The following is a 25,325-nucleotide window of genomic DNA, read 5'->3' as shown; positions in this document are numbered from 1 at the left end:
GAGCACAGTATGAGTTTCCTGCAAGGATTTTACACACAGACTGAGAACCTTTGCCTTCCTCTGCCTCAGTCACTAACACCTGTTGGCACTTTACCTAGTGCCAGAACATACAGAGTTCAGCTAGTGGCCTGCTCAGATCACAACTGATCCCTGGACATGGAGTGGGAAAGCAGAAGGCTAATTAATCCAAATTAGTGAATGACCTAGAGAGGACAAAGATGCTCAGGAGCAAAAAGCCTGCTATGGTACCATAACTAAAATGCTGAATAACTGGCTGGACTGCACTGAATGCCTGTAAACTGAAATATACAGAAATCAACTCACCCACCCCTATTTCTTTCCCATTCCACGAACTTGCAACTTCTCCTCTGCCAGCTCTGCTGCCTCAGGCACACAGGGAGAGAGGTTTAAGCTTCCTAACCCCGCACACACAAACTGGCCATATAGTCAAACAGCTACCAGACTTGAGAACTGAGTCTCAAAACCTCTTCTTTTTATGAAATGATGCTATAAAGGACATTTCCACTCTTAAAGGTAAAAGTTTTTACTACCCTCACGTCCAAATTTGCTATGTGGCATGAAGTTGCTCACTCTCCTGTTCTTTGTCTTTGTCAAAATCCTGCCTGCAAAGTGAGAACATTGAAGTACTGAGCAGTTGAATAACCTGATTCATTAGCATTTGTAAAATATTTATTAGAGCTTCCATAGAGAAATTTCTAGGTGACAGTAGTATTTTACAGATAGGGGGAGCAGTGGTACAGAAGGCAGAAATACTTTGTAGAAAACTTTCATGATGGAAAAAGAAAACTAGAAACACAACCCTGCAGTTTCATCTTTAAACATTTCCTCCCTTTTTTCTTTCATTACAGGGGCTCAAGGTGTCCTTCCTTACACGGACAAACATGATATATCTTGGCAAATAAACTTTTCTGACAATATGTTCATGTCTGACACACAGAGGTGAACAATGAGGGAGAATCCAGCATTTGTGGAAATACATTTCTGTCTGCCACCCTTCCTTGTGAACACTGTTTCCCACGGGTACCCACATGGATTTGCAACAGGAGAATCTGTGACATGCTGTATTCCAAGGGGGAGACTTGATGTTGGAAATGGATGCAAGAAGAAATCTGCTCCATGTATGAGCTTTGGATGCACAGGTAAAAGGGAAATGATCTAAAATAACTTCCCAGTCTTTCCCTAGGAAAGCCTGATCTATTACAATGCTAAAAACAAACCTTTGCTGCCTGTGGTAGCACTGCCATCACCCAGCTCCAGACAGAAAAATAAGCTGACTGCAGCTGCTACACATTTAGCAACAAGGCACATAAAGGTCACCTCAGGGACTGAGTTCTGTGATGCAAGGGCTGGGATGGATGGATGGATGGATGGATGGATGGATGGATGGATGGATGGATGGACAGAAGGATCTGCTTGCTCTACTGTAAGTTTCATTGCATTCCTATTCACAAGCTGGGCTAGCTTCTCCTGACACATATGGAAAACAGGACATAAGAGCACTGAGACCTACCTTGTTTCCTACCACACAAATTACCTCTTCTGCACTGGTCTGGCTGTATCTGCACAGGAGCTGCAGAGAGCTGCCTTGCAGAAATTCTTTTATGTAACATGTTACCAAACGCATACACAGTGTGGATGATGGAGAATTCACAAATTTCCTCCATTAGCTGAAAGGTACCTTTTTGAAAGCAAGTTACTACTCTTTGTGTGCAGAAGGTTGTAGTGCAGGAAACAGGTACAGAAAATGGTAGGCATGCTTCCCTGGGTCTTCTCCATAATCATTCAGAATGGAAGTGTATTACCTTCCTGCTGCTTCAAACAACCATAGCAAAATGTTTGGAAAATCTAAGGAGGAGGATATTTCCTGGTAATGGATTGCCAGCATTGCCTAGCAACATAATCTGGGTTGGTCTGTCAATGAATAAGCAAGTAAATAAATGTAAGAAAGTGTCATCAGAAATTAAAAATTAAAAAAAGCCACACAAAAAAAATAAATAAAGAAAAAAACCCCACCCCACAACCCATGACCCAGATATCCTCAGATGCCATTATCCAAAACAGCCTGCAGAACTGTACTGGTTCCTAGTTTCAGTAGAAATACCAGTTTGCCATGGAATTGATGCTTGCTGGAAAGTGCTTGCTGCCATGACTGTGTGGCCAGAGGAGGGCAAAAAATTTAAAGTCAGCTCAGTTAAATCTGTTTAAGCCACATGTCTCTTCTCATGAAACAAGATGCTTGTGCCTCAAAAAGCAGTGCTGTGATGGTTGGTATCACTGTTAAGCACAAAACATGGAACAAACATGTTGGATCTCAACGATGCTGAGCCCAGGGGACATAATTTCTTGTGAAGAATCAAGATTTGAGTTTAGGAACAGCATTTATGTGTCAGAGGAAGGAAGACAAGAAATCTGCTTCTGCTGAGAGTGCAAATGAGGCAGGTAGAAAACACTGTAAAACACTTGCTGTTTGCAACTTACCCCACAGAGTCATTAAAGCAATTGAGGGGAAACAGGCATCACTTTTCCATCAGAGCCTTGTAAGAACCACTAAGAAAGTTTAGTGTAAAAGAGACTGAAAAAAAATACTGCTCTTATCCACAAACATTTTAGAAACTACAAAACATAAAAACCCAACAGCAAAGGTATCTTATTTATTCATGAAGACCTGAAGCTCCCCCCATCAATGTATGTAGTATTCCACAAATCTAAGAAATAAGTAATCTAAATCCTATGCCACTATAAATACACAGAGAAGCTAAGAAAATAATCTATATTTCTTCCCTGAAACCCCAACTTCACATTTTCTTATTTCATGATGTTTTATCTGATGTTTGAACTAACCTTTGATAGCTATGCTGAAACACATTTTCATTTTGCATATACCTCAATAGCCTTCCTTCTGCCTTCTCATTTTCCAGATCATGAATCCTATAAGCCATGAGGCATTTCAGTAGTTTGACACAAAGCTTTTTTTTTAGAGCACTCTTGGTGCAATGGTAACATCCATCCCAGTGTTCAGCTAGAAAACAGAAACTAGTATTTTTATTAACTTTCATTTATTTTCTTCCAACTAATAAAAAGCAGACCAGGACTTCCTCTCCCTCCTTTTTTTAATAAAGGACTACATCCCAGACATTGTTTTAAACCCCAAGGAGTTAAAGGAACAAGCAGAGGAAAAAACATCTCTGTTCTTGAAATTCGTTGTAGTGTACAGCACTGTTGCAATTACAACAGGCAGTTCCTGCACTAGAAGGCACTAATTCCAGTGCCATATGGCTTCAGAATCTCATTACACTGATCTGCTTAAAGTGATTTCTTAACGGACAAGCAAAACATTTTTGGTCACCTTCAGCAGAGGGAAACAACAATTCTGCCACTGTTGACGCACACAGACTCCCACGCAAACTGCCAAAAGCAGGAGTGAATAGTGAAGATCAAAGGACAACCTTAGCCAAAGAACTTCTGTTGTCATCTCAAAGCTGTGAAGACATCAAAGTTTTTCAAGGACCATTACCATAATTTTAAAAAAATTAAAAATCCAAAACAAATAAACAAAAAAGCAGACAAAAAAGAAACCCCCAATCCAGTGACATCACTGCTGGATTAGATAAGATTCTCAGGAGATCAGGAGATGAGCAGAATCTTCACAGGCCAAGCAGTGGACATGAATTGTTGCTGCACCTGCAAGGTTTATTTTACCTGACTCTCCTGACCTCTGCAACTAAGAGCAGATCACCAAGAGCAGAAGGCATTTCAGTCCTGCTAGGCCTCTGCTTGGCAAGATAAACAAACAGACCCCAGAGTTACCAAAGTGTAACTGGCACAAGGGCAAAGAGTAACTAGATCCAGGGTTTAGGCTTGGATGCCATTATTCCAGTCTTGATCATGAAAATTCTTACAGACCTAAGTGAGACCAAGAGCCTTTCAGAGGAATCTGCCCAAAACATAAATGGCTCTTGGCTTAAAATCACAGGAATAAACTGAGAGACAAGTAAATGCAAAAGAAATACATGAGAGAGACACTGAGTAACGCAGAGAAGGTTGTGATCTATAAAACCAGGCATGTCAGAACCCCATTCTCCAACTCCTAAACCATATTACCAGTGCAGCACCAGTGCACAGTCTTTGTGTCATGGTTCTCCAGCAGCCCCATGGGAGCTGGAAAGGACAGACTCTGGACATTAAGAAGGGAACATATTTTCTCCTCTCTGCTCTGCCACAGACACACTGAGTCACCTCCAGGACATGGTAACCCTGATCCTTGCTGTCATTCAGAGCACTGCACTGGATTCACTGCTCTATTCCTCTTTCTTTTCCCCTTCACCTTTTTCTCCCTGCAAGGAACCTCTGGAGCACGCCTAGTGCAGAACAGCTGCTGGATCCATGCAGCCAAGACCACCAGGACAGCTTCTTTCCCTGAGGAGCAGCTGTGCACATTCCCTGATGGAAACAGCATTTTTTTTTTGCTTGCAATTCATAACTTAAAACACATAAAGGAGAACCAGAAAGACACAGGGATAAAAATAGCATCTGTGAGCATCATAAGGGCTGTTGATACTCCAGGCTTTTGGACACATGCCAGATGTTAGCTGAACAGGAAGAAAGAGCTTCTCACATTACAAAGTACAGTAAAGGCCTTTCCAATGTTTTCTTGCCATCTCTCAAGCACTCAACATCAGTTACCACAAGGGGTAGGAGATTGGGCCTTAGGGACTATTGATTTTTCCCTCTTCGCCTGTCTGTGCACTGAGGTTCACTCAGTCACTCTGTGCAGTCCACAAGGAAAGAGCTTTTGTAGAGCTTTCCTAGACACTGCTTTGTCTGACTGGGCTCTAAGCTGGCAGATACACATCAAACACAGCCCTTTAACATCCCCAGGGCAGGGCTTGTGTTTATCTAGGGAACTGAGGATAAAATCAGTCAAAGAGGAGTTATTCCCTCTGCTCTGGTAATTGTGAAGTAGACCTTATTTTTCCCCCAGGCCAGGACTGCTGTCAGAAACCAGAGGTCTGTCCTGAAGGACCTGCCCACACAGGCATTTCTCTGTGCTGAGCACCAGCAAATGAGAGGATGGAACACTCTCCTTTGTGTGCATCCACAAGTGCAAGCATACAGGGCAGCTGTATGCTTGCAGACACCTATATCCAGGTAACAGGAATTTGTCCTGTTTAGTGCATTATCCTGCAGAGCTGTTCCTTCCTCATGTCCAACCCACAGCCTGTAACATTCCCAGCCCAGTTTACCCACCCCAGTCTCTAAGCCACTAGCTGTAGCAGATTAAAGGTTCTAGAAAGACACAATCTATGGGGTGATTTCCCAAGTCACACCAAAACCTGGTTTGAAGCAGGAAAATAAAGGTATGGTTAACCTGCTAACACATGCACTGGTGTGCAACATGTGTGCATTTCCTTCACCTCTCCCCACCTGCAGCACTGCATCACACACCAGGCATGGCAAGGCAAGACATTACCACAACCCCACACTCTCCCTCTCTTCCTCAGCCAGCACAATTACCGGGTTTTGTCACCATACCCAATCTCGAATATATAAATAGGATAAATTTACAGGAAGCCAAGAGTTTCAATCCTTTGTCAAAACCAGGCAAGAGTTGCTAAAATTATATGGAAAAGGGCCAGCTGGGATAGAAAAAGCATGAGCATGAAAGCTTCATTTCCTTTCATACCAAGACTAAAATTATTCATGGATCTATATTAACAGGCAAATAAGCCCACACAGTAAAAAAAAGACATCTGTAAGTCAGCTTCAGGTGCAGAAAGAGTATAGAGCTGCACCTGACTGAACTTTTCTTACATGAAGCAGCACAAGGTTTTTTCTGCAACATTACACTAAGGCACAAAGACCTTCCCTGTCAACTGCAAGGGTCCCACATGCAGCATTCACGTGCTGGGAGGTGCTGAGCACTTTCTGCACAAGGTTACACCTCCAGCCCACAGGAAATAAGGACAGTGCTTTGATTTCAACAGCACCGTGGACATAAATTGCCTAAAGCTGAGTGGTGCAATGTTCTGATGAGATAAAAAATTACCCTTTAGTCTGTCAGGAAACCCCATTACAAATGTTTTCTGCTGAGCAGCAAAGATTAACTCAATAAAATGTATCTAAATCCCACATCCGTTTATGGACCTTAGTCCCAGTAGGCATAAGTTCACTTCATGGCATGGAGCATTAAATAATGCTTTGTACTTCTCCAGTGATTCTCAGCTGAGCACTCTGGCACCACAGAGAAATTGTTAATCCCACGAAATAGACTATTTCCTTTCTAATTGCCAATAAAAGGATACATTTTAAGAAGAATATTTTTGCTTAGATATATTTGAGTATGCATCTGAGAACTCTTTGAAGAAAGCTTGTGGGGGAAGGAATAATTTCACCTAGAGTTTTGCCCCACAAAAGCCTAAAAATGGGGAGGAGTGTGCCAAAGGCATATATTCACACATCTCCCGCTGGCCTGAGAGCCCTTTGAATTGGTTTAGCAATAGCTTTACGCTCTCTTTAACCACTTCTTTGCTGCTCCTTTGTAGCATAGATGCAAATAATTCTACACAATATTTTCTTGTCTCTTGTTTAAATATACTTACTTCAAGAATAGCAATCAACTGTAAAACAAACAAAAAAAATGCAATATTTTTAACTGTATCAGAAGCATTGTAAAAATTCACCAGGGAACTTTAAAATCTCAATACAAATAATAAAGCATAAGGAAAAAATTCTTCAGCTGGGAACTAAATCCCAAGGTATTCATACATTTTGTCTAAGATCAATTGAAATTACTGTAGTAAAGCTAGAAAGGAAAGAAATATCTATTAACATACTAAGAAATATCTCTTTCTTGGTTGTAGCCTTAAGCAAGGCACATAGAGTATTTCTCAATGTTATTTTATATTTTTCATATATTTTTTAATATTTTATGTAGATTTTGTAGATATCTTCATCTTTCCAACACTGAATTTAAAATAGAGTTCTGCTCATTAAGATTTTGCAGCATTATCTGTTGTTAGTCTAATTACTACTACGCACACATTCAGGGTCAGCAGGTCTCATAGTGAAGGCTGCTGAACTAAAACTGCTAAGAACGAAGTAATTGGGTAAAATAAAAACAAAACAAAACACTAACAAGGAGTCTTAAGACCAGGCTCAATGACTGATCCCATATATCAGCACTGGCAGTGGACATGCCAGGTAATTTAGAGCATGTGAGCTCTATTGAGAAGATATTTTGCATTTGGCAGCAGCATGGAGTCAGTGTACACTGAGTACATCAATCAGCCTGAACTCCCGGAGCATTCTCTGAGACTTCCACCAACACACCCTCTACCCAATGCTTCAGCTACTGCATTTTGGAGGGTTCCCACATCCCTTCCCTTTATGCTGTGGGTGATGTTGTTTTCAGCTGGTTTCTCTGCTGTTCCTGACCTGCAGTTTAGGCTTGTTAGATTAATTTAGACCTGATATATCATTTGAATGTCTCCATCTTTGCTCGAGTATTGTAGGACAGCTCTCTGGAGGATAAGAATGAACATATTAATATCTGTCTTATTTTTCTGTAAGGTATATTCCTAGGTTTTTTATTTGCTGGCAGATATTTTAGACTTTTAATAACTTCAGTGGTGTTTAATCAAGTTATCAAAATCACAACAGATTCTCACATTTGCTGAAAGAGAAGTTGTTATAAGATTCGGTTTTCCTACATTTTCTACAGATTCAAATAAACAGACATGTTTACTTCTAAATAGGAAAATGGATTTTATGTGAAACTTATACTATTGTTTCTAAAAAGATCAAGAATAGCACACATGTAGTCAAACGATGTCCTCCTGTAGTATAACCCAGTTTGGATGAAAAGCTGAAACAGAGAACTTTTGTATCCCACTTTCAAAGGTTCAGCCCCCATCTCGCTGTTTATCTCTGGTGACCTCGGTCCTCTCCGAATTAGTGCTGCCGGTACATTGCATGGTGATGCTGTTGCCGCAGGAGCTGGGAGATGCGACGGTTCTGGGGGGCTTGGGCAGGGAGCGGAGCCCCTTGGGCCGGGAGAGGGTCCCTTTTGGGGAGCAGGTCCCCCTTGAGGAGTGGGTCCCTTTTGGGGAGCGGGTCCCTTTTGGCGATAGGGTCCCTTTTGGGGAGCAGGTCCCCCTTGAGGAGTGGGTCCCTTTTGTGGAGCGGGTCCCCCTTGGGGAGCGGGTCCCTTTTGTGGAGCAGGTTCCCCTTGGGGAGTGGGTCCCTTTTGTGGAGCGGGTCCCCCTTGGGGAGCGGGTCCCCATCCCGCGCCCTCCAGCGGCTCCTCCGCACGCAGGCGGAGCTGGAAGCGCCTGAATCTCTCCAGTAACGGAGAGCAGCTCCTGGGCACCAAACCCGGCAGTGCTATCACATCCCTTGGAAAAGGGGCTTCAAGGAGAGAGGCTCCTCTGCCCAGCTCTGTAACATGCTGCCTTTCAGCTGACCCGAGAAGGGTCTGGGGCGGTGGAAAATGCAGTGTCAAAGCGCTGCTGTGCCCTCTGCTGCCCTTCCCCCGCGGCGGAGGAGGCTGCTCTGGCACAGCTTCTTCCTGAGACCAACACACACACACACACACATCCCTTCCCCGGGCAGCAGCCCTGCTCCGCTGTCCTGCTGGAAAGAGGATTCAGAGAGTGACTGTGTTTCAGTTCTCCTTCCTATTGCTGGACTGGGAAAACCTCACACAGTGCTGACATCTCAGCTCTGAAGGGCAGACTGGGGCAAGCAGTGTGTGGCCTTTACAGAGCTGCTGTTGCAGATATTGAGGTAGAATGGGTACAAAATATCACTGACAAGCTCCTCTTTGCTCTGTCCAACCAGTTCTGCTATTCACAGGGCAATTGCTGCCAGCTCTCTGCTGCCATTCAAGACAAAATGATGCAAAAGGCTCTGCTGTATAGCCAGAGTGTAATTCAACATGATCCAAAATGACAATTGCACATTGCTGAATCTGCATTCTCCCCTAGCTGAAAACAAAACCAGGAAGATGGATTTTTATGAGCTATCAACAATAATACAAAAAAGTTTACCTCAAACTGAACTGTGACTTCAAAGCCAGCTGTGCAGCCTCTCCTGGTTTTGTCAGTGTGGAAGGGGAAGAGATACTAGACCCAGATAACAGTACAAATATCTGAGACATAGGAAATGGTGAAAATAGTTTAGAATCTCTCATTTAAAAAATAGGGAGTCTCTTTTCACAGAATAAGCTGATAACCATAGCAAGGATTAATCAGGCATTTCCAGGAGTCTTCCTGCACCAAAAACTGGCATGTAATTGCTGGGAGCTCTCTGACTGGTTATGCACCTGCTTACAGCTCAGGGTCATGCTAAGGCCACAGCTATTTCAGTTTGAAATAACCTTTTCTCTGGATATTGCTAAATCAATAGTATGGCTCCTATATATGTCATCAGCTTTGGTTTTTATGCTGCAAACACCAATATTGATCCCTTTGAAAAATAAGCCTTGGCTTCAGAGACCTCTGAACCACAGTATAATGGATAACAGCGAACTTCAGACTCACAGGGGGAAAACATTTATAGTCATGCTTTGTCAGGTGAAGAATTATTGATTGATAATGAGAAGCAAACTCTCCTAACAGTAATTCTAGCCACAGCAATTTGGTGAGAATATGAAATCCATACCAGACAAAAATGCTATCAAAGTGTTAAAGTGTAACGTATGATTAACAGGCAGCACATTCAAACTTCTCACATCCAAATCATCTAATTTCCATTTGTCATTGCTACTAGAGCTGCGTGTGTTCGCTGCAGTTCTTGTCTCGATACCTCTGTCAGCATGTGCACATCCTTGGAAAGTTATAATTAAACTGGAGATACTGTAGTAATAATAACTGGAAATGCCAGTAACTGTAGGCTAATTGCCTACCTATGCATAACTAAAATTCTTATAGGTCTTGGAATTTAAAGGCAAAGGTCACTCTCCTGAAATACTGAAAGACATCCTCTCTGGTTTCAGATTTTCTTCACCTCTTCACATTGAACCTGAAGTGATTTTCCAGTATAAAAAGTGAGTAAATCCTACAAAATCTCTGGAGCTCAAGGCATGTAAGAGGAGAGTCAGATCCTATCAGCAGCTGTTGCCAGGCAGCTCACAATGCTGTACATCACCATTGTTTGTCTTGTATTTATGTCTCGAACTGCAGATAACTGCTCTTTTATTTGGGGCCAGCTGTAGACAATTCATTGCCCAAGGGAACCTGGAAATCACATAGCTCCCGGTCATGCAGAGGAAGCAAGAGCTAAATGGTTTGCAGCCCCTCATATCTTGTTGCCCTGGGCAACAGACTGCACTGTGGAAGTGGCAGATCCAGCCTTCCTCATATAAATTCTGTAACTTAAGGTGTTAATATATGGATACTATGACAGCCCCACTGTAGTACTATTGGGGTGCTCATGCATTAGGTGATATGGGTGGGTGCATAATCAGCATCAAGATAAGAGCTGCTGGTTTCCATCCAAGATCTTTGAGACACAGATGGAGGTAACTGGAAGCACAGATATCACAGGTTGCACTGATGGATGTCGGGAATCTGAATTCAGATCCTCTCAGCCTGGCTTTCCTTGAGCTCTGACAAACTCAGGATCCCCATATGAACCCAGAACAATGCTGACAGTAGGTGCTAACTCTGCACTGCCTCTTATACCTATTTGCAGCAGGGGCTACAGCTGGGTCAGCTACAGCTGAGTGCACTCAGACAAAAATATCTGGTCCCACGGAGTGCTGAGTACCAGCAGTTCCCCATATTCACACAGAAATAAAGAGCTCTTTGCATCTTTCTGGATCAGAAGCACTTGGCTGTAATATTGATGACAGATCATTTCTCATCACCTCTTTGCAATGTTCCAAAGGACTTTGGCTTCTGCAGAAATTTAACCTTTATTCCCATGCTTGAGTAATCCAGGTCAGGAATCAGTGACTTTTAAAATCAAAATAACTTTGGACTAACATTCCAAAAAGGACCTTTGTGTCTCTGTTTAAACTTCCATAGAGTCAGCTTTGCATTCATTGTAATAGTCCTGCACTTATTGCAACTGAGTCCCCAGAGAACTTCATCTGTGTCGCATTCACGTACCTCTGGAATCAGGGAAGCTCTGCAGATACAAGAGAGGGCTGGGCTGGCTGCCTTGAAGGGCCAAGCAAGTCCCTGTGTGCTCGGAGCAGGAGAACGACTATGAGATGGTAGTACCTTATACTGGAGCCAAATTGTGGGCACAATTCACCTTTGAGACAGGCAGAGCAATGATACTGATATGAGTAGCAGTCTCCATGAAGGCACAGACACTCAGTGCTTTGGCTGTGCTTGTTTAGCTCCTGACTGCCCAAAGATTCAGGACTCAAAGGTCATAACATCATCCATTTTGGAACAACATGTCTTCAAAAATACATCGAATACAATGAACAGCAGGTGCAAAGCTGGTTTTGAGCTGGAGTGTGGGTGTGTCCTAGAGTGACTGAGTATGTGTGCTGTTCTGGCAAACAAAATAGATAATCATTTAATGACAGCATGGATTATTGATCCTGGTAGTCTGTCTTTCCTCTGGCCGTTTTTTGGGGGATATTTTACTGTAATGTTAGGTCCCTGCAATGGCTAGAAAAGATGGAGACAGAACACAGCAGTTTTGTAAACTAAATCCTAGGGTCCATGGAAATTTTTGATTGTCTGTCTCTGTTAACGACTTCATTCCGTACTACACTGCAGGAAATATTCTAATAGAAAACAGGATGAATGCATAATTATATTCAGAATAATTCATTAATGCAAAATTATTTGCAGGCCTCTGCTGAAAAGGCACCAACCTACTGCAATGCTGCACTGCAAAAGACAAGAGGTAGGTACATATAAATGTAATGTATTTCACCCTTTAATGAATGCTGTTGCTTCAAATTTTACCAGCCTGATTTCACATGCTGGGCATGGCCCTTCTCCAGTACATGAGCTCAATCATTCCTCACAGGCAGTTATGCTTTTGGACTCACAGATGCTATCTGTGTTGTGCTTACACGACAGTGGAGTTTGAAGATACTGAGATCTCAACCCAGTTGTCCCCTACACATCTGTCCCCATGCCAAAGTGGAGTCTGCTGTCCTTTGCTCCACTAAACTCAAGAGCTTTTTACAGTGTTCCTGCTCCCTAAGCAGTACTTCCTTCCACACCATGACTTACAGATCACTTAGGTATTTACAACTTATAATTTTCCATCTATGCATATAAGAGCTGGCTGTTTCTTCACCCTGTCTCCTTTCTGTTCCTTGGTTTCAGTTCTGGCAGCATCTGCTGCACTGGTTAGTGTGAGTCACTGATTAGCAATGATCCATGTGCCATGTTATCTCTTTCATATCATTCTCCAACATTTTCTCACATAAGCAGGATCAGGCAGCATTGCAGAGAACTTATATTACTCCCAGTCATTGACCCACTGACCACCTGGGGCAACCCAGATGTTACTGTGCTGAACTCTAAAGGGAGCTACAAGAAGCCTGGACTGCAGGCTAAAGCACAGCATTAACATGAAAGATGTATGGTTTCTCTTCTCCCAAACACTTGAACACAAGCCCAGCTTTGAAGAACAGGAGAAAATGCACAGACAGGACTAGTGTCATGTACCAGACACTGTGATGGCAAAATTATTTTAGCAGTCATCTGGGCCCCCTTCAGAGAAGTTCATCCTAGATCAAACACTAAGTCCAGCCTTGGGACTAAAAGAGGCCTCAAAAGTGGTACAGAAGGGGGAAAAGAGGGACAGCAATAGAATTGATTAGCTTATTTTCTACTCACTGAGATAACCTGGTGCTGGAAGTACCTTCCCAAATCCTGATCCTGTTTCCCTCAGGGAAATGTCCTCTCAGGGGAACTCTTGAATTCAGGCACCATATGGAAGGCGAGAAAAAGGAATTAAATAAAAGATGAGGCAGGAGGTGGAAAAAGGCCCTTGTATTTAACAAGCTGCCAAACAATGTGATAGATGTCAGCTTAGTTTAATTTCCAGCGAGGCCATCTGAGCTCCCCTCTGACATAGAGATGGGAACAGACAGGGGCTCCTCTCTGCCTCCTTTTGGTCCTATTTGCTTTTTAAGCTTGGGCTTTAGCAATGCAGAATGGTCACTACTGCCTGCCCTGTTAGAAAGCAATGACTTCTGCCAGCACCAGCATCTCTCATCGTGCCTGACTCAGAGACATCACACGGGAGGAAACCTCCTGCATTTGCTTCACCCTGGAGATTCCTCCCACTTTATTCTTCCAGGTAACCCAGGGCTTGCCCTGAAGTGTTTAAGTGCAGACTGGGAATCACCACAGTCTGACCAGCTCACTGAATGTTGCTGTCATTCTCCCCTGCTTTTGACCTAAGCTACCTCATTCTTTTTTAAAAAAATGTTATTTGATAGCCAGCCCTCTCCCTACCCCTAGAAAATGAAAATGTGCCAAAAAAACCCCAAATCCCCCAGGACCCAACAAAAGACTACCATATAGTGTTAACAAGAGCCTGCTCTGGAAGTCAGAGGTTTCTGCTTTCTGCTCCACTAAAACTGCCAGTAGAGGGCTAACACTGTCTGAAATACAGGCCTGAAACATAGTAGGCATCAGGAAAGTCATGAGAAGAGCTGACCCAAACAGCAGACAGACTTTCAGCTGAAGCATGTATCCTGGAATAACTCATTTGAGTCCCAACTATTTTCCAGGCACTAAAAAATGAACTGCAGAAGCCAGTAGAGCTTCTAGGGATGTACAGAACCCGGTGTCTGGCAAGCACAGCTGTGGAAGGGACCAGAGGCATCACCACTACTAACAGCTAAACTTGGATCCTGCCACCTGACTTTACTAATTTCCTTGCATGTTAAACACTCCTCCATGCCAACAGACAAACACTTACAAGTCATTACTGAGGTAGATTAGAAAATAAAGGACAGAGGGAGACTGCTGTGGCATTACATTTAACAGCAGCAACACAGAGGCTTTTGAAAGAGAGAGTGACTTAGAGACTGACAGATTGGATCACACCTCAGTTCCATCCAGCCTAGTTCCCTGTCTCCAACAGTTGCTATCACAACATGCTTAAGTAGAAAGTGTGAAAACCTTGCAGCAAGCAGATGGTGGATAGCAACTCCTATTCCCTTTTCTCCCCAATGTCCTGGTCTTTTACTGGCATGAGAGTGAAAGTTCATGGTGTAACAGCCAGGTTTGGGGAAGATATCAATAAATTAGAAAATAGGACTGTAAGCAGCCTTTCAATTCTGTGAGGCTGTGCATGGCTCTGTTTAGTGCATGATGCTCTAAAAGAAATTATTAATAGTATCACACCTGGATATTGCAAGATTTCTCTTAAACTCTGTCAAGGATGCCAGGATCACATCCCATATGAAAAAGTATTCACCTAAAGTAAAAGATGTAATGTAGAAGAGGAGGATCTCTGAGCTGTCCTCTCCTGAAACTGAAGCAGCCTTAATGCATGCTACTGTTTCTGGGAAGCTCTTTAGTCACCTCTGTCTACCTGAACATGAGGCCAAACCATAAATATTTGTCTTGAGACAAATTAGTGCTCTGGATCCCAACTCACAGCAGTTTCTTATAGTCTTTATTTCTGATAACGTCTCTGCAAACCTGGTTAGAATGTGGGCTTTAAGCAAGTCTGTGGTACTTGCAATATTCTACGTCTTGGAAAGTGCACCAGGCACATCTGCAGATTTTTCATGGATTTCTGTGAGAGCTTAGTTTCCACTTTTTATAGATACAAAAGTCGCAGCATTAGCAAAACACTTTTAAACAGTTCCTTACTAAACTGTTTTCAGTGAAACAGCTGCACAGAATAGGCCATATAGAATGGGGTAAAATTAATAACCACCATCTAGGAACAAAAAAGTAAACAAGTAGCTTTTTTTAAGCTGTGAAACTAAAAAAGAAATTGCTGTTATCTCTCCTTTCCCACATTCCACCCTCCCACATGGAACCTCTGAGGTCTAATAGAATGAGCTTATTTCCCTTGTCTTCACTATTTTCATTTTTCTCTTCAGATACTATTTTTATACTTGGCATGAATTCAGTATTTTTGACCTTTGCCACTTCACCAAGTTTGGTGAAAATTGGCCAACAGTTCAAAAGCTTTACTGGGGTACAGAGATAAAGATACAAACATGATAAAAGCCCAATTTTTTTATAGAAGTAGGTTAATGGGGAAACTTCAACCAAACATTTCTCATAAGCATGAGATCCCAAGTAAATTTAGCAAACCCATTTCTGCAGTTTTCTATTGTCATATTTCATTTGGAATGCAGTGATAGATGCCCCTCCCATGCCTGTATATTTGGTGAGGAAATCTGGTGTGCTGTGGTCAATGGAAAGATCAGCTTCCCTTTATTGTGCACCAGAAATCCCTAAGTAGGACAAAGACACAGAATCCATGGTTCAAAAAGAGTTCCTGAAATGCATGAATGCTCTAAAACAAAGCCAAGAATTTTATGTTGCAAAGGAATTTGATTTGATTTAAGCCTTCACACAGGAGTAGCAAAGGGCCTATTTGATATGGTACCTCAAAAGTTAATCTCTTAAAATATGCCTTTTTTATGTCCTTGATGTCCATAGCTATATATCAGAAACATTGCAATTGTCTGTCCAGCTGTGACATATTAGATTATTTGTGGCTTTGTAGCATAAAGCAGATTCTGTGACTTGTGATGCTTAGCCACTGGCCTCGGACAGGTGCCAACTCGGGTTATTCCATTCTGTTGACCTAAATTCCTCTCACACAGTCAGGTAGATGCAGTATCATCCTCTACTTCCTGTCCCAAATTATAACACAGCTTTTCTTCACAAACACAGGTATTTTACACTGCTCCCCAACTCCAGTGGTTAAGCAAAAAGTGATAGGAATTCACATGCCATAGTTAACAGATAGGAATTTTAAATCCAGAGATGTCAGTCCTAAACTAAGTTTAGTCACTGACTTTCCTTTTGATTTCCATCAAGTTGCTTAAATTCCTTTCTGGGTTTTTTGTTTCTTTTCCATAAAATGAGAGACTGGGGAAATATGAGTGTGTAAAAGCAGATGAAAGATGACATGAACATATGGGGTGATTTCTTGTATGTAACATTTGTGCAATGTAGTGCTTTCTGCAAATTCCAATCAGTGCCTCTCGTACCAGGGACACTGACAGTCAGCTCATCTGGGTCCAGTTAACACTTGAAAGGGAGGATCTCTTACAACTTCATTGAGAACTGTGGGGAGCCTCTAACTAAACCCCGACTCCCGTATGCTGTGGAATTCTTTATTGGCAAGAGGGGAGCCAAGCTGCTGGCCTTTTGAGACAGCTCACATTGGTTCTGGCAGCTCCATCCTATAACAAAATCATTTTAAGAAAAAAATCTGCAGAAAATGGGGCACTGGGTGGAGGTGCTTGTGTGCGCCACTGTGCCCAGAATGTTGCCCACACATAGCGAAGCTGGCATCAGACTTCTGGGGGCCAACTGCTAAGTGTGGGTGGGTGGTGAGAGCACAAAAGCATATTCCTGGGGGCTTTGCAGGCTGCAAGAGCTGTACGTGTTCCCACAGGCAAATAATCCTGCCGTCAGCACCAGGCATGGCACACTGCAAAGCTCTTCCCTCCCCAACACAGAAGAGCTGCCACTTGTCCACCTACCCAAAGGACAGGCTTTTTCCAAAATTGATGAGTGTTTCCCCAACACCTCCCAACAAACAAGTTCAATGAAAGTAGGGTAAATTTAAAAAAGACTCTTGACGCAGTTTTGGTAACAAGATTGGGTAGTGTTGCTGCTAAATCCCAGATAGTAAGCAGAAAGCCTGCTAACATTCACAAACTACTCCTGTCCTAGGCACCTGTGGTGGCCCCATTGCCTCAGCCACACAAGGACAGTCAGGAATACTCCCAGGGAGGCTGAGGGAGAACAGGGCTATTTAAGAGTTCTAATTTGGTCCTCTGTTGTTTTACACTGTTTGAAGATGTGCTACCACGAAGGCTGGTAATAGAAAAGTACCAAGCTAAGAAAGCTACTGTGGAACAGGAAAATACCTTCAAAGCTTTGATTTTGATCCAGGTGAGGCAGGTACTGTATGTATGAAGTCTATAGCAGGATAAGAAGCTTTTTTTGCTAGCACAAGAACTGTAACAGAACATGAGTCAGCTAATGAGGGATGAAAGCTTTTGCCCAGGACAGATAAGTTGAGCCCCAGGCAATTAACTTTGTGATACTCTTATTGACACATTAAAAATAAAATGGTGTGTCATTACTTCACAGAGACCAAAATGATTCCATAAAGGTTTCATTGAAAATGTAAAGTTCTTTCTTTTTAACGTTCCCATAAAGTTCTTTGGCATTTTGCAAATTTTGTGAATAACTTTATTCCCTCCTGCTCTTGGGTGAGCTGGGAGCTGTGCTCCCATCCAAGAGGTGGCTATGTTCTAGAGAGTTTGAATCCCACCAGTCCAAGTGGCAATATGAGGGTGAGAACTGTAAAAATAGTGAACACAATAAATGGCCAGGGATTCCCTCAGTTTCCTAAGGGTGAGAGCTCTTTCACTTGTTGGAGCTGTAAAGATTCCCAATGAACATACAAGAGACTCCTGCAGCTTCCCAGGAATTTTTCTTCCAATAAGCTACTGCTGATTCAGCTAAGGCAGCCATGTTGTAACGTGTGATTCATAAACATGGTGCATCATCATCATCATGGGTTTGCAAGAAATGCTCTTCCTTCAGCCAATAGCAAATGTTTTAATGTTTCTTTCTTCCACTTTTGCACAACTATTTTTGCCACATTCAATAAAAAATTACCTTTGCCTACAAAAAAAGGCAGGCAGACTCCACAAGTAGGGTCTGGTTTGTAGGTTTCAAATGGCTGGGGAAATGGTAGGATTATGCTTCCTTGATGGAAGCTGATCAGTTAGGCTCTTGCCTCAGTGTGGAATGGAAAAAAACACCAAGCTCTGTGACCTTCTCTCCTCTCCCAAGGACTGGCCTGCTGGTTGACCTCCAAGAAACCAATGACTCTAGCATCAGCTTCATGACCCAGAAACCTCTCTTGAATGTAGCAGAGAACAGGGGAAAGGTTCATCAACATTTCTATGACTTCCTATTAGGCAATAGTATATTACATAGTAGGTAACATAATGCTATGTTTCCTCAAACAAGTCCCTTCTGATATCAAGAGAGTATCATACCTCAATATGGATGATGGGGACCTGCATTGAGTTTAAAAGGAAAACCAGAATATATAAAAATATTTTTGGCTCTCCTGAAATACTCTTAAAAAAAATAAAAAAATGCTTCATATTGAATTTCAGATCTTCATTAAAAAATGTGAATTCATGTGACTTCATGTCAATCTGAATTTGCACAATTGCAGAACAATTCATGCTGGCATTACTGGGTCAAAGAGCCTGCTGCTGCAAGCTCTCCTGGCAATCATACTCTCTCCCATCCCAAGCTCCTGCTGAGGTTATCCTTGAAAAGATTTTGGAGAGATAGGGCCTGGTCTTAAATATTTCATTGACTTTGAATCTGCTTTTGCGCTATTTCTTTAGGCAAGATACTGATTGCATGTGCTCTATTAAACTTAGTTCAGCTGCCATAGCTAATATCAAACCAAATAATAATGTTGGTCTAAAACCTTAGTTATATATTCTCTAAAAGCCAAATTCTGGTCACATTCTGTTTCATATACAGATTGAACAAAGCCAGTGAAAAAGGCATTTCAGGAACCTGTTCAACATCTTTGCATTCACAGCACACAATCCATTGCAAACACTGACAACTATAAAATTTGCTCCTATGCAATTCAACTACAAACGTTCTCTTTATGTGATGCAACACAGCTGCAATCTGCTTCAACTCAACTGTAGGTAAGAAAAAAGGGTCACAAAAGCTTTTCTCAGCTGATGTTTTAATCACCAGCATCTCCTACTGTCTTGCTAGTTTCAGGTTCCTCAGCTCCTGGTCATGCAGTCCCCAGTGCCAGCAGGTGGGTATCCAGCTCAGATGCATAAGGATGCCAGTGCAAAGCATAGGGCCTCACCTGTATTCATTGGCATTTGAATGTTAGAAACAGTAAAATAAAGCCTGACAGAGAGAAAATCTTTTGAGATTCTGTTCCTGTCTTAGCATCTTCCAGAAATTCTGAAACAGCAAAGGCCATGAAAAGATTCTCCGAGAGTGGGCTGCTATTCCAGTATCACAAGCAAATGCACAGCACATTAGCGCTTCCATTGCTCGAGCATCCTCCCACACCCCCTTTTCTCCACCACCTCCCTGCAAAAACTGTGCTCGTGTATTTTACACAGATCACTTCACAGGTAGGACACGAAGCTCCTACTATTCCTGCTTTTCAGAGAAAACATGCCTGGAAAACAAAGCATCAATAAAAGTCTGTGTAATTGCCCAAAGCCAGGAATTCGCAGTCTGCTGATGGTTCCTCTTTCACGCACAGGTGTGATATTGTCACACAAAGGCAGCAGCACCTCCTGGGGGAACAGGGCCCCCGAATCCACACAAATGTAGTAAGAAAAATAAAGATGCCTTACCCACATGGGTGATAACCGTAGTCAGTCGCTGGGTGAGCTCCTGATGTGACATCTCTTCTTCTTTTAGCCAAAAAAGCATTTCACACAGGGAACTACACAGCATCCAAAAAAAGATGCACCCAGAGTGGGAGGCTGCACACTCACTGCCTCACTTGCACACAAAGCAAGGACCACTCCCACGGCACGGCCCTTCCAGCTCTCACATCTTCTCTTGGCTGCTCACCTCTTCCAATTTGCTGCCATCCATGCGTGGACCTTGAAAAGCTCCTTCCAGACGGGGATTTTACCCCTCTTGACGGAAGGAAGGGAGCAGGAGGGGGGAAATATAAAAGGGGGGGAAAGCAGACGAGTTGATTGCTTATGGCTTTTTTCCTCCCTTCTCCCGCGGATGAGGCAAGGGATAAAGAGACAAACCAGCAAGCAGATACCTTCCTCCAGGGAGACTTTTGGATGGTGATGCTGCGAGTCAGGGAAAAATCCTGGAGGTAGGAATGGCATCGGGAGGAGTGGAGCTGGCAGGAGAGCTCTAACAACAGCTGCTGTGCGACGCTCCCTTCACCAGCGTGCCTGGGAGTGGAGAACAGCACGCTCACAGCCTCTGATGCTCCCCCTCGGCCCCTGGGGCCCGAGTGCCCTGCAGGTTGTCGTTGAGTGAAACCCCGCAATGTCCCCAGAGACCCTCCTCCCACGCCCTCTTAGAAGCCCCTGCCTGCGGGGCCACCGCTTCCATGGAGGGGGAGGGGGGGGACACTGGGAGTTTTCCGTGTCTTGTGGCCAGAGGCTTTGTTGCTCCACCTGCACGGACAGGATCCCCGGGATCCTGCCTGAGCCCACAGGACCCTCTCCAGCTGCACGTGTACAAGCAGGGTGAATTAATCAGCCGTGGGTGCTGGGCAAGGCTCACCAGCCGTCATGGCCACGGAGCTCAGCGTGCCACCTTCAGTGGCCAGGGCAGGGAGCAGGGAGCAGCTGTCCCTGGGTGCCTGCGACACAGCTGAGCCTTGCCCGGACGCGTGGCTGCCGTGGGGCGACAGGCTGCCGAACAACGGGAAAGCTTCACAACCCTGCTGGCTACAGATCCCAGTTGCTATCCGATAACAGGGAGAGCAAGGCAGGAAAGGAAGCGAGAAAGGGCAGGATAAGCCAAGTACTTGTATGTCTCCATTCCATCCCTCTTTGCAGCTCATCCTAGGAAGCCTACCTGAAGCTCCACACAAGGTAACTCCGGAAACATGGAAAACTTACTGCACAGTAAAATGGAAGAAATAAAACAGAGAAGGGTGCAGCTGCCTGCAAGATCTGCTCTATTTCCACAGAATTAATTCAGCTCTAAATCCAGATCCCTACCCATTCATAGAGTTTTGCTTAAGTCCACCTTTCCAAGCGTGCCAAAGAACCTGACACATATGCCCAAAGCTGGAGCTGTAAAATACCCCTGTGGGCTCAGCAGATGTTACAGCACAGTGACTGTGCCTGTCCTGGTGTTGCAAAGAGGTTTACCTCTGTGAAGGGAAAATCCTATAATCAGCTGGCTGACCTACAAGCCAGTATGAGTACCTGTGCTGTTGTCCACATTTTTGGCTGACTGACCAACAATCAGTCAGAGAAGTTCCTTGCATACTTCAGTGAGTTTAACAGCAAATCTGTTTGAAAACATGAGAAGGATGACTTCAGAGCCACCCACCTGCCAACAATTTTGGATTAAAGCAAAAGCCATTTTTTTCTGAGGTCAAATTTTACTGCCTATCTGTGCAGTACAGGTCAAACTGCAGAGACCCTGATGAATGTTAAAAGGATTCCCCCAGCCAGGGAAGAGATGGCATCATTGGCGGGGGGAAATGTATGTGGGAAGCAGGCTAACATCTAACTATAATATTTTTGGGGAATTTGAAGGGTCTAGGATGCTTTATTTTTTTCTTAAAGGGTCGCAGATGTCAGGTAGGAACATGACACTAGAAAAGTCATCATGTTTCCAGACACTTAAAAGACTTTTTCTTTTTTTTTTTTCTGCAGGCATAGACAGTGTATAAGCCCATTCATAAATGAAATACACTGAAAAGCAGAGTACATGATTTGCTCTCACGACTCCTACAGCAAGGCTGTTCAAGAACATCAAGGATAACTAAGAGCCTTTGTCTAATTTCTAGCTAGATTAATTCTCAGCTATTTTAAGACCATATGCTCTTATACCAACTTTATTATTCAGCATTAGTAACTGCAGACTTGTGGATATTTGCTATTTTAAGATCCCTTTTCTCTTATTATTTGTTCTTGTTATGTTAATCTGCTTTCCAGCTTTCCAGTACACCTTGAAATAGCTTTTGAACATGTCGGTCAATTGCAATCCAGTTCAGGAGAGACAAATTCTCATAGGTGCACTGAAACTCAGCCAGATGCACCAAGTCTGAAAGGAAGAATACAGCAGGGACTCACTAATTAATCCTTGCTGCTCCCTGTCCAGCTTAAACTGCAGGTTCCATGGGATCCGTTCAAAGCTATATGGGATTCAGTCCAAGCTGAGGGTGCTGTCCCTCCCTTAGGATGTGAGTGATAACAGATAAAAGGGGGGAATTTTAGTGGGAAGGTTTAGGCAGCAGGACACAACCATGGGATAGCAAACTCCATTAGTTTTACCAGTTACAAGATGATTTCTTTATACTGCCAGGATTCAGTGGTGCCTGCATTAGAAAAAGGCTACTGTTTATTGTCATTACAAATTCTCTAATGGAAGAGCCACAGGGGACGGAACCAAGTAAAAAATACTGCAAAAGCATAGGTGATTTACAAACCCAAGCTGAGAAAGGGAAAAAATAGGAGTCTAGACTATAGGGGTTGTTTGGAGACACAGAGAAATGAAAGCCCTGTATCTGTCACTTGAGGAATGGTTGAAAGATGATGAAGTAACTTAGTCCATCGATGGGATGGTAACAATTTCCAGTGTTGGGAATTTTTTTTTGTGAAATTGAGCCAGTACTTTTACAACAAACACCAACTTCCCCTCTGAAGGGTAAAAGCCCTCACTGATAAACATGTGGTAGAGGTACAGAGGATGATGATTTACATTCCAGGCAGGGATCTCATTGAAAGCAGAATCAGGGGCAGTGCAAACACCATGGTTCCACTGCTAAGATGATGGCCAGCAGGCAAAAGAATTTGATTTTTCTGTAGAGTGACAGCCTGACAAATCACCAGCTCTTTATTAGATCCTGATTCAAACATCTGAGGCCAAAGCATTGTAAGAGATGTTAATAAAATTAAAAGTAAATTGCACACTGCTAACAAAAAGTGTTTATAAGACTCTATGGCATGAACAGTATAAGAGGAAGCTCTCACATGGGAAAAGGATCTTTTTTTCATCTTAGATAGCTATAGCTATACATCTTCCTTCTGTCACTAAAAAACACTTAGTCAACTGAGCCTGAAGAGCTGTTGAGAATCAAAATGAGATCCATCCCTAAAACTAGCCCATCTTCTTCACTGTCTTGATTATTTCCATTTTCCCAGTCCTACATAACCTTTACAAACTCACCCATCTTTTAATTTTTCATGAAAATCTCCTTCCAGAACATGATTACAACCTTCTGGTGTACAGAGTTCATGTGAAGACATTTCCATAGCAGAAAAATAGGCAGGCTGATGGAATAACAGAAAAGTTTAGAATCCCTTTGCCACTTTTCTTCCTTTGATAACTTTGGTACTACTTTGGTATCATACCCTTTCCCTCTTTAAATTTTGTCTCTAGACTGGCTGATCCCTGTATCAAAGGCTGAAGCTCTGTTACTTGCTGGGAAGAACTAGAACACTTTCGGCACAATTGGGAAAGGTAATTACACTGCCAACACTTCTGAATGGCCATAGCAGTACCTCAGATCTGTAGCACATTTCCATCAGTAGAAGAAACTGTTAAGTGAGTCAGATATCTCTTTGACTCACACACAAAGAAGGCACACAGAGTGCTGCTTCCTTTCTGGAACATCAGTCACATAGTAAAGGAAAATAGCACTCCATATTTTAAATTTTCTTACTTTTATGTTATTTGGAACACTTCAGCCAACAGTGCTTTTGCTTGGCTTTTAAGAGAGTCACAGTGCTAGTGCTTCTCTGCTGTTCTCGGCTTTCTGCTGGCCTCTTGGTCAGCTCCTGTGACAAATCTGGGCTTCTCCGCCAAAACTTGCAGGAGCACCTTTTCTGCACACACAGCTGCCCTGGCAACGCCTGAAGCTCTACCCTCACACTTAGACTCTCACCTAAGATCTGCAAAGCCTGACCTGCTTTGCCTCAGATGCTGTTTCAGCTACTTGAAAAGGAGCACAGTGCCTTGTAAAATCCATTCTGAAGAAAAAGAGGCCACTGAAGATACAACACTAGTTTTAGCAAAATTTGCCGCTCCTCTCCCTGTCCTCCTTCCCAATCATAAACCTTTTTGTCACCATCATTTACATCAATCATTCACTTTCTGTGCTCCAGAACAACTGTCCTGACATAGGCTGGGGCAGTGGCCCATCTGTGATCAGGACCATTAATATACCCTCAGGAAAGAGCGCATGAAACACCACTTAAAGAGGCCACTTAAAGAGATTATCCCTCTCCAGTATTTCCCTGTCAGATTGCAGTGATCTCTGGTTCAGGGACTTTCTGAGCTTAAGTCTGCATATGACTGATAATATTTAATACTCTATTTCTTCAGGAATATGCCTAGCTATTTTTTTAATCTACTTATAATTTTGATGGCCATAAAGTTTGATAGTAACAAGACTTGCAATTTAAATACGCATTGTGTGAAGAAAAACTACTTCTTTTGGTTTTAAATCTGAAGCTCCATAGTTCAGTTTCAGGCCTCTGTTTCCTGAATTTGCAGTATCCACCTTAGCCATGATCTTTTATACAGTGATCATATCCCACAGTTACCTGAGCTGAGACAAATGCTGTCCTAGTTATCATATCTAAGGGAAAAAAAAACAACTCCACTGATACCTTCAATATTCTTGCCATGTTGCCTTGAACCTTCTCTTGTTTATGCAGCTTGGACAGTGAAAACTGCCAGTGCCAGTCTGCTCTGTATAGCTGACATAATTCTGGCAGAAGTCTTCCAGTGTTAAGAGTTAGGAGATGTTTGCTGTTAAATTTTTTCAAAAATCCATGTGCCTATTTTTATTGTATTAATTTATTTCAACTCTTTCCTCTTTTAAAACAAAGCCTGGATTTTAGACAAAGCTGTTGAATAGAAGCGACTCTGTAATTTTTAGGCCCAGCTTACTTTTATGTACACTATGTAGTTTATTTTAAAGAAGCCATTTGTCCACTTTCAGCCTCATAAACATCCCTGAGCTGATCTCCTAGGAAGCTTTCGTGTCAATTGACTGGAGGTCTAGATTGATGGAGGTATGGGGAGGTCTCCAGGGCAGCAGGCACAGTAACTTATAAAGACAAATGTCCTCCCCTTAATCAATTTTCCTGCCCTGCTACTGTCACTAGCCTTTGACACATTGGTTTTTTTGTCAGATAAGCTCTTGAACGCTCATTCTGTGGCTGTTCATCTGCAAATGGCTCACCTAAGACTGGTATACTGGTTTCAGCTGGGATAGATTTGGTTTCTTTGTTAGAAGCTGATACAATGTTGTGTTTTGGATTCAGTGTGAGAATAATGCTGATATGAAACTGATGCTTTGGTTGTAGTCAAGCAGTGCTTACCCTAAATCAATGACTTTACAGTGTCCCATGTTCTGCTAATGAGGAGGGG

General features: G+C 42.9%; 1 protein-coding gene across 7 annotated transcripts in view; it reads right to left on the bottom strand.

Moving 5' to 3' along the window:
- The window catches only part of MCF2L2 (MCF.2 cell line derived transforming sequence-like 2), a 162,559-nt gene that overhangs the window by 135,184 nt on the left and 2,050 nt on the right, over positions 1–25,325 (bottom strand). For 2 of the 7 annotated variants that reach the window (XM_086843978.1, XM_086843979.1), the window contains exons 2-4: positions 20,014–20,152; positions 19,809–19,876; positions 19,586–19,677 (exon numbers count right to left, since the gene is read on the bottom strand). The exons of the other annotated variants lie outside the window; for them this stretch is intronic. In XM_086843978.1, the coding sequence (XP_086700104.1) occupies positions 19,586–19,677; positions 19,809–19,876; positions 20,014–20,152 (299 nt within the window). The remainder of the gene's footprint in view (positions 1–19,585; positions 19,678–19,808; positions 19,877–20,013; positions 20,153–25,325) is intronic. 7 annotated transcript variants of the gene reach the window in all.

Source organism: Cyanistes caeruleus, chromosome 10 (genome assembly GCF_971803275.1).
Source record: "Cyanistes caeruleus chromosome 10, bCyaCae1.hap1.1, whole genome shotgun sequence".
In the NCBI taxonomy this organism is placed as follows: domain Eukaryota; kingdom Metazoa; phylum Chordata; class Aves; order Passeriformes; family Paridae; genus Cyanistes; species Cyanistes caeruleus.
The sequence above is the reverse complement of the archived record's forward strand: the minus strand, read 5'-3'. Positions and strand labels throughout refer to the sequence as shown.